The 9,239-nt window shown below is 33.4% G+C and overlaps 2 protein-coding genes across 3 annotated transcripts; one reads left to right on the top strand and one right to left on the bottom strand.

The window, feature by feature from the left end:
• The first annotated feature begins 2,328 nt into the window (after nt 1-2,328).
• On the top strand, nt 2,329-5,634 carry LOC130981963 (nucleolar protein 56-like). 2 transcript variants are annotated; one of them, XM_057905745.1, is made up of 9 exons: nt 2,329-2,635; nt 2,932-2,991; nt 3,076-3,146; nt 3,278-3,435; nt 3,564-3,751; nt 3,829-4,081; nt 4,498-4,646; nt 4,736-4,870; nt 5,039-5,634. In XM_057905745.1, the coding sequence occupies exons 1-9, from the start codon at nt 2,431-2,433 to the stop codon at nt 5,356-5,358; spliced, it is 1,539 nt and encodes a 512-aa protein (XP_057761728.1). In that variant the 5' UTR covers nt 2,329-2,430; the 3' UTR covers nt 5,359-5,634. The 2 variants fall into 2 exon arrangements, with proteins under 2 accessions (XP_057761728.1, XP_057761727.1); XM_057905744.1 differs by having other exon boundaries at nt 2,932-3,146.
• Nucleotides 5,635-5,834: 200 nt separating this feature from the next.
• On the bottom strand, nt 5,835-8,258 carry LOC130981964 (protein C2-DOMAIN ABA-RELATED 4-like). The gene is made up of 3 exons (XM_057905746.1): nt 7,765-8,258; nt 7,109-7,204; nt 5,835-6,387 (listed from the first exon to the last, which is right to left on the bottom strand). The coding sequence occupies exons 1-3, from the start codon at nt 8,011-8,013 to the stop codon at nt 6,097-6,099; spliced, it is 636 nt and encodes a 211-aa protein (XP_057761729.1). The 5' UTR covers nt 8,014-8,258; the 3' UTR covers nt 5,835-6,096.
• Between the last annotated feature and the right edge of the window lie 981 nt (nt 8,259-9,239).

Below are 9,239 nucleotides of genomic sequence, written 5' to 3'. Positions count from 1 at the left end.
CTTGTTATTTTTAAAATATTATATATTAAAATGTATTTATATATAGAGTAAAGTATCGTTTTTGTCCCCAACGTTTGGGGTAAATCCTATTTGTGTCCCTAACGTTTAAATCGTCCTATTTGTATCCCTAACGTTTGTAAAAGTGATTCAATGTTATCTTTCCGTCAATTATACATCATGAATGCTTTAGTTTGAGTTTTAAAAATCTCTTCTTGAAGTTAGAATACAAATGTCTGGGATAGAATCGATGATCCACTTCGAAAAATAGCTCATCAAAAGTTGAAACTAATTCCTACAACATTTACATAATTCACTTTTCTAGGGACATAATTGAATCTAAATACAAATAGTGCGCATAATATTAAAATCGAACACATCCAAGTGAGACCTAATTGAGAATGAATACATCTAAGTGAGAATAATTAAAAATATAATATGATTTGTTAGTATAATTGATAGTAGGATAACATTGAATCACTTTTATAAACGTTAGAGATACAAATAGGACGATTTAAACGTTAGGGACACAAATAGGATTTACTCCAAACATTAGGGACAAAAATAATACTTTACTCTTATATATATATACATTAAAGTCTATCAATACTCTTATTTTATAATATTTTTTAATAAAATCTAACTATTCATAAAAAATAGTGCATTAAATATGCACAAAATTATTGGGTTCAATTTAGACGTGCCCCTTCAAATTTATTAATATTTGCATTGTAATTAAAATATGCAATATTAATAAAAATAATGTGTTGCTTTAGACTGATTTTGTACTCGCTCAAATTTTTTTCCTTACACAATGATTACACCATTAATACAAATAATGAATGAATGTAAGAGTTGACATAGACAAAATAGGCATATCATTAATGTAATTTCCATTTTCCTGTGTTCTCCCAACAGTTCCCCAAATCATCATAGGAAGGAAACCGGAAGAGATTCAATGAGACAGAAAACAAGGAAGAGTGCGATAAATTCTGTTGGAGACATGTTTCTGCTGTGGTTTTGATGAACCATTATTCCATTAGATCATATAAGGAAACCAATTTTTGGGAAAAGAAAAAGGGCAACTAAGACAGTGAAGATAACGGGAATGGATCGTCTCTAATGAAAAAAAAATTGAATAATATCCAGTGTTTGATTTTATTATTTATTATTTTTTTTTCTTATTAATTTCTGATCTCATTTATAAAATTAAAAGTAAGAGATCACACTTTATTCTTTCAAATAAAAAAAAAAAAATAAAGAGGATTCATTTCTGTTACTACAAATCTCCTTGATACTATGACCAAAGTTTTAATTGAAATCGGATTGAATGTAGAGGTGATAAAAAGCATACAAATTTGTGTGGATCCACATAAGTAACTTGCAAACACAATATCCAATGTTGACTTTGCTTAAGATTTTGTTGACTATTATTCATATAGGCCTATAGGGTTCCACATCAAGTGAGACCATACCAAATGTAACAGACTAATAGTATTAGAATAAATGTAGAATTGTAGAAAACCAAATTAATGTACAAAGACAATTATACCAAGATCACATTTCTTAGTAGAGAGAAACCATGTAAAAAGACAAAAATTATTCGTTAGATAATATTTTTTCCCATACATTAATTCAAACTTAGGACATTTTTTTCCGCAGGTAAATATATTTTTTGGATCGTTTGACAGTAATTATTGAAAATTAACCAATAGCAACTAATTCTTACTCCATCAAAATTTATGATTTTTCTGAAAATAGAGGTGGTTGCAAATTTTTTATTTCTCGACTAATTCATCATAGATTTAACTTTCATTTTAAAATATTTACTACAGGTCAATAAATTACTACATATATAAAATCAAATTTGAATTCTCAATAGTTACTTAAAAGAAAAAGTGAGCTAATTAACCCAAGATAGTGAGAGCTGGTTACAAGATTTGCGGCAAATTGCATACTGATTGCCTTGAAAATTGATGGATAGCTTGTTTCTGGTCGGTTAATTTTTGGTGTAGCTTTTTAGATTTATTTATGGTTTTTTGCTCTTTGATGGATAGTTAAGGGTTCAGAATGTTTTGGATGATGGACCAATCATCAAATCGAATCCTTCTATGTTTTTTGGTGATGAATCGAATCCTTTAACTACCGAAACATTTTAGTGTATTTTTGGTCTTGCCTAAAGATTTTACTCTGAACAGCCAAGTACTACCATTCATTACCAAATTCGTTTCTCAGGGCCCAAAATCCATAATCTCCAAAAAGCTTATAAGCCCATTAAGGTCCAGCAGATCCAAATCAAAATTTAGGGTTTATCAAAAAAGGAAAAAACTTTCTCCACTAAAACCCTAGTCAGCAGCTCTCTTCAAAGTCGTCTTCCTCAGTAGTAGGGTTTCTTCCGTTCCTCTCTCTTTCTCGTTCTCCGAGTGTCTTTCAATGGCGCTGTTCCTTCTCTACGAATCCGCGTCGGGTTACGCGCTCTTCGAAGCTCATGGCCTCGACGAAATAGGGCAGAATACTGAAGCGGTTCGGAACTCCGTTTCTGATCTGAACCGGTTCGGGAAAGTGGTCAAGCTTCGTTCTTTCAACCCTTTTACTTCTGCACTCGATGCCCTAAAACAGTGCAACGCCATTTCTGAAGGTAAACAAAATAACCTTCCCCTTTTCTTAAAAGCTAAAATGAATGCTCTGCGAAGTTTTAAGTAATGCGGTGTTCATCTTCGAATAAAATGCTATAGTGGTTCAGCTTTGCTTCGCTGACTCACTGAGTTTTCATGCTCTTGCTTTGTATTGTGTTGGGTTTCATCAAAATCTAATTTTCCCTTCAGTGATCATAGAAGATTGATTATATAGAACTATTAATTAATTAATAGAGTAAGATTCTATGACGCTGTTGTTGTTATCATGCACATGTTCGTTGTTGTCTTTGGTGTTCAGGCTTGCTGACCGATGAGTTGAGAACTGTTTTGGAGACTAACTTACCTAAAGTCAAGGAAGGTAAGAAGTCAAAGTTTAGTTTAGGCGTGTCAGATCCTAAGATTGGTTCACAGATAGCTGAAGTGACTAAAATCCCTTGTCAAGGCAATGAGTTTGTCAGTGAGCTGCTTCGTGGCGTGCGGCTCCACTTTGATAAGTTTGTTGGTGATCTCAAGGTTAGCATTTGCTGTTGCTTCCCTTTGTTTGTGTGCTTTTGCATGCATGAGCTGGATATGCATTTCAATTGGAATATATTTTTCTTGGTATTTTTGTTCATATTATTTTTGTCCCTACTTGAATAATGCAGACAGGAGATTTGGAAAAGGCACAACTTGGTCTGGGGCACAGTTATAGTAGAGCAAAGGTGAAATTCAATGTTAATCGAGTCGACAATATGGTCATTCAAGCAATCTTCCTTCTCGATACACTTGATAAGGATATCAATTCATTCTCAATGAGAGTCAGGTAGTTTTGTGACAGTGAATCGGAAAATCTTAAATCTAGAGTTTTAGATATTAAAGTATTTCACTTCTTTTGATAGAATTAATAAACTTGAGGTGTAATTATTTCGGTCATTTGCCAATAATGTGTAGAGAATGGTACTCTTGGCATTTCCCTGAATTGGTGAAGATTGTAAATGATAATTATCTGTATGCAAAAGTTGCAAAGTTTATTGAGGATAAAGCAAAGTTGGCTGAGGACAAGATTCCAGAGTTGACTGACATTGTTGGAGATGAAGATAAAGCGAAGGAGATTGTGGAAGCTGCCAAGGCCTCCATGGGTAGAACTCTCATTTGTATAGCATATTTAACTTATGTTTCATTCTTTATCTAAATCTTCTTTTTTCGTTATTTTCAGGGCAGGACTTGTCCCCAGTGGACTTGATTAATGTCCACCAATTTGCACAGCGGGTAATGGACCTATCTGAGTATAGGCGGAAGCTGTATGATTACTTGGTTGCTAAAATGAATGACATTGCACCAAATTTGGCTTCTTTGATTGGTGAAGTTGTTGGTGCACGTTTAATTTCACATGCTGGTAGTCTCACAAATTTAGCCAAGTGTCCTTCTTCAACACTTCAAATTCTTGGTGCTGAGAAGGCATTGTTCAGGTTTTTATCTCTACTTGTTAGTTTCCTTCCAAGTTGGAACTGACTACTTGGTCATAGAAGAAGAATAAGGCCCTTTTTATGTTGTAAAACTGAACATAGTTTGTTGTTTACCATTGTTGTTTCTGGTACGGCTGGTTAGTCTCTTTCAATGGCGCAAGTTAAATTAGGGCATTGTGGCACAATCCCTTGTACTTCCTTTTTCATTTTCTTTTAAACTTGTACACGTTAAATTCAGTGTCAGATAGTTCTCCATAAATAAATCGTTGCATCACTGTTTAGGAAATAGTTCTCCCTCCATAAGTCCCCATATGCATTTTGATGTGTCAAGAAAGGGGCTAGTTTGAGTTTGGAATATCTTTGCTATGATTATTGTGTCACCATTACTTGTAAGTTAAAACATCTTTGCATGTTTTCAGGGCTCTAAAGACAAGAGGAAACACTCCCAAATATGGTTTGATATTCCACTCCTCTTTCATTGGTCGAGCATCGGCTAAAAACAAGGGCCGAATGGCTCGCTATCTTGCAAATAAATGTTCTATTGCATCACGGATTGACTGCTTTTCTGGTTTGTTATTCTAAGTGTTAATTATAGAAATATTATGCATTACATAACATCTTGCCGCATGTAAAAATTATATCATTACACTGATGCAGAAAGGGGAACTACTGCATTTGGGGAGAAGCTTCGCGAGCAAGTTGAGGAGCGACTTGATTTTTATGACAAGGGAGTTGCCCCTCGTAAGAACATAGATGTTATGAAGTCTGCCATTGAAAGTGCTGATAACAAAGGTGGGAGTGAGTGGATTATATGCATTTAGCAGTGATTATAGTTTCAAAATATAATGTGCCTATTTTTATGGGGTAAAAAAAAAAAAAACTAAAGCCATGTATATGTTGTATATAATACTTACTACTTTTATAATGGGAGATATTTGCTTATTCATTGTAATTTTACAGATATGGAGATGGAAACAGAAGAAGTGCCTGTTGAAGCTTCAGGCAAGAAAGCCAAGAAGAAGAAGCAAAATGCTGCAGATGAAGGTGATGACATGGCTGTAGAAACCACAAATGGTGATGCATTGGAAGATGAAAAATCAGAAAAGAAGAAGAAAAAGAAAGAAAAGAGGAAATTGGACCAAGAGGCTGAACAAAATGTTATCAATGGTGTTGCCGATGGAGAAGTTAAAAAGAAGAAAAAAAAGGATAAAAAGGATGAAAATGGGGAAATGGTGGAGGCTGCAAGTGAAACAAAGAAGAAGAAGAAATCAAAAAGTTAAGAAGATTGGTAAGCCATGGAGGGCAATTTTAACTGTTGAAATCTTATTTGTCATGTTACTGTTTTTGGAGAATGTTGAATTTCATTTGCTTATAACTTATGCCCTTTGGTGCCATGTTTGGACTTGCCTTCTTGGTGTTGATTAGCATAGAAATTTTGTCCCACCAATCTTTTAGCTTTGGCATCATTGTAGTAATTGGAGTATCTTCATCATATAATAGTTTTTACGTCATCTTTCAATTTTCGAAATGAAGATGGTGATTAATTAGGTTCTTAACACCAATTATTACATATATATTTTATTCCAGATCATATATTTGTTTATTTTTGAAAAATGATTAACACCTATTTTTGATTGTTTTCCTCTGATCAAGATGATTAGATAATTTCTTGTGAGAGTCGTAAGTCATAAAAACTTTCGTTTGTTGAAATATGTACTTCTAAACACATTTTTGGAGCACATAGTACTAATGATGATGATGATAATAATTGCCCAATCAAAACTTTATAGAACTAATTCATTGAGAACCAAGGGACTCCAAAATAACAAGTATCATAAAAAAGGGCTCTGTCTCAACTGTACAAATGCTACTACAAACCACACTAAAATATGCAGAGTTTGAATATATGTTCCTCAAAAGCCTTAGGTAAAGCCTCATCAGACATTAATGTCATATTAGGGAATTAAACTAGCCAGCTCATATGCATGGAGTTGCTAATAGACAACAATCCAACAAGATCATAAACCCTTGGACCCAGGAAGATCAATCCAATTTAACTGGATTTCCAGTTCACCACATTCCACGTTTCGCAGTCTAAGGATCATATCTTGAACAAGCTTACCGTTGATATAAGTGATGCGGCTCTCATCTGCGAGATAGTTATCCCGGCTTTGTTGTATTCTTTTGACCACAGTACCATTTGGCAGGCCTGTCACATTCATCTTCAAGGCTTCTATAAATGGTAAGATTTCAAACTCTGCATCTCCCATTTTGTCATCTTTGCTAAATGTATCGTGGTCATATATAGTCTGCAGTCAGAAAGGATAGACTCCGAATTAGCAATCCAATACACAAATCGATGTAGCGCAAAATCAGAGATAAACAACTACCAACAAAATCACTGCACATTTTTTGACCTTGTCACTGCAGAGATACTAGAAATTAATATCGAAAAAGTTCATAATTTTAGTTTGGTTTTGCGCTTTTCAACTGATTAAACAAAGCACGGCATCCATACTACATTCATACTACAACAGTTTAACATTAAGGGCATGTTTGGTTGGAGAGTAAAATGAGGCAGAAATTTTCGTGGATAAGTTTTATTATACATAGACCTTATCCATCAGAATTTCCCCCTAATTTAAGATTTGGTTTTAATTAGCATGTATGAGAAAATGAGAAAGAACAAAAGCTTTCAAAGTAATTGCAAAAATTTGGGGGTGGCCACTGCCCCTCTCATGACACAAAAGCCTCCTACTTCTGAAAGCAGATATGTATAGTTGATGAAATTTAGTGAGTTAAAGTAGAGCAATTCAGGAAATGTTCACATGTATCTGTGTGATGTGTAGACTCTGATCTCATCCTTACTTTTTTTTGTTGTCACATTTTTTGGCTCAAAATATACATTTCAACCAGCATAATTAAGGCAAGAACAACAGCATCAATTCTCAATATATATGTTGAACATGCCTTTGCATCCTCTAACTAGAGAGAAAATGTGGCATTAAGTAATTGAACAAATTCACTTACCAGTGAGACTGAAGCATGCGGATCTACAACAGAAAGCGTGAGGTCCTCATTCCACTCAGGATTAACATCCCTTTTAATCACACGAGTCTTGAGTTTCTGAAACCGAAAAACAACAAACACAGGTCATGATCATGAAAGTGCATAATTTGGCACCACTTTAATTTAATATCATAAAATGTTTGAATTTATATTGTTCCTATCACCCAAGCTATTATGCAAGTAAACATCGTTAAAACCATAGAATTAAAAGTTGAAAACAAAAAACAAAAAAAGAAACCCACCAATTTAAGCATGAAACAAAAGCCAAAATACGAAAAATTAGGAAATTTCATAAAACAGCTAGTAGAATTTGTGCCTAATATGTCATGTTCTTATATCACTAATTTGAAACCCACAAGGGTTCCTCCAAAATCAAGAACTTCCCATAGCTGGACAACATAAAAATAACAACTTTTTCATCAATTCCTTTTAAGAAAAAAAAAATCATCCTGGAATTAAAAACAAGGCCAAGCAAAGTGTACCGCAGTCAAGACATAGAGGAAAAAATACAAAAACAAAAACAAAAATAGAAACTCTTGTTGGTGAACGAATTGTAACAAAGCAAACTGAAATTAAAGGAAGCAAAAAAAGGAAAAAATTTATGATGATGACGGTACCTGTTTACCCATCTTGATGACAACATAGGGATCGCTACTACGAACATCACGAACGGCGAGGTTGACGCCACGCTTGATTCGAACCCTAAGAAGTCCCATAAGGTTCTCCATCAGAGACTTTGGTGGTGACTCCGGTGACGAAGATGTCGAATTCGAACTCGACCGTGAACGCAACTGAATATTCTGCTGCGAATTCGTACCAAAACGCCAATGCTTATGCGAATTTGACCGTGCATTTGTTTCCCCCATTTATCTTGTTCCCCTTTATAAATTTATATTATCAACTCCGCAAAATTGATAATTAAATACTAATTCTATTTAATATTAAAATATTATATTATATTATATTATACGGATACTATGTAATCTGAGTCTGGAACAGGAACACCGTGACCACCGCGAATCAAAAATTCAAAAATCACGAAAAGAAAATGCAACTCCACAATTATGTGATGATGAAGGGGTTTAAATTTAATCCTTAATTTGAATGAATCTGAGGTGGAATTGAAGAATATTCAAAAGAAAACTGTGCAAAAGAAAAAGTAAAAGAGAGAAGCGTGTGGGGCCAACCAGAGTTAGGGTTTGTCGTATATAGAAGTAGGAATCACGAGAATACAACGTAGTTCGGTCTTCTCACGTAACGTGTGTTTTGTCGGTTTTTTCAGTTACTACGACTTTATGATATGATAAGAGAGGATATATCTGTTTCTGATTCATTTTTCATTTTCAGTTTTCTCTCTGTTTGTGTGCTGTTTTTTGTTCTTTTTTTCCGCTATTTCTTTCAAGCGTTGTTTCAGATTTATTTTTCTGTGAAATGGATTTGTGGGCTCTGGTCTAGAAAGAAAAACGTCAGAGACAAAAAAAAAATATTTAATAAAGAACGAAAGAAAACTCTTCAAGACCAATTAAAAAGAGAGAGATTAACATTTAATTCATAGTAGCGCATATCGCTTAGGTAATTATGTTACTGAATGTATAATAGGGGAATACGTTTGGAAGGTATTTGGATTTTGGAGTATGAAAAATCAACGCTTAGAATTGTTACTTTATTGTTTTTGTGTCGAATGAATTACGGTAGAAACTGCAGCAAAGAACCTTCAACGGAATGTTGATGGTTATAGAGTTTAATTTTAATGTACTCACGATTTAAAATATTTTTTACAGTCTCGTAATTATATTTATTTTCTTAGATGATTTATATAGTCAATGTAAAAAAATTATTTTTATTGATGTAATATTATATAATTGAAACCAATGAGTTATAGTTCAAATAATATAGTTTTTTCATATTCATTTAAAATGTTGTGGGTTCGAGTCTCCTATCTTTAATAAAAAATATATATATATATATATATATATATATATATATATATATATATATATATATATATATATAATTAGACACTCGTATACTAAGAGTGGATCAAAATTAAAGTCTATTTATAAAATAAATATTGTTAGACTTTGGTTGTTAA

Source organism: Arachis stenosperma, chromosome 5, assembly GCF_014773155.1.
Source record: "Arachis stenosperma cultivar V10309 chromosome 5, arast.V10309.gnm1.PFL2, whole genome shotgun sequence".
Lineage (NCBI taxonomy): Eukaryota > Viridiplantae > Streptophyta > Magnoliopsida > Fabales > Fabaceae > Arachis > Arachis stenosperma.
The sequence above is the reverse complement of the archived record's forward strand: the minus strand, read 5'-3'. Positions and strand labels throughout refer to the sequence as shown.

Excerpts from the sequence above, each read along its gene's own strand:
- LOC130981963 (XM_057905744.1), top strand. The coding sequence starts at position 2,431 with ATGGCGCTGTTCCTTCTCTACGAATCCGCGTCGGGTTACGCGCTCTTC. Across the intron at positions 4,082-4,497 it reads GCTGAGAAGGCATTGTTCAG|GGCTCTAAAGACAAGAGGAA; the intron begins GTTTTTATCTCT and ends GCATGTTTTCAG. Across the intron at positions 4,871-5,038 it reads TGAAAGTGCTGATAACAAAG|ATATGGAGATGGAAACAGAA; the intron begins GTGGGAGTGAGT and ends GTAATTTTACAG.
- LOC130981964 (XM_057905746.1), bottom strand. The coding sequence starts at position 8,013 with ATGGGGGAAACAAATGCACGGTCAAATTCGCATAAGCATTGGCGTTTT. Across the intron at positions 7,205-7,764 it reads TCATCAAGATGGGTAAACAG|AAACTCAAGACTCGTGTGAT; the intron begins GTACCGTCATCA and ends TTTCGGTTTCAG. Across the intron at positions 6,388-7,108 it reads CGCATGCTTCAGTCTCACTG|ACTATATATGACCACGATAC; the intron begins GTAAGTGAATTT and ends TTCTGACTGCAG.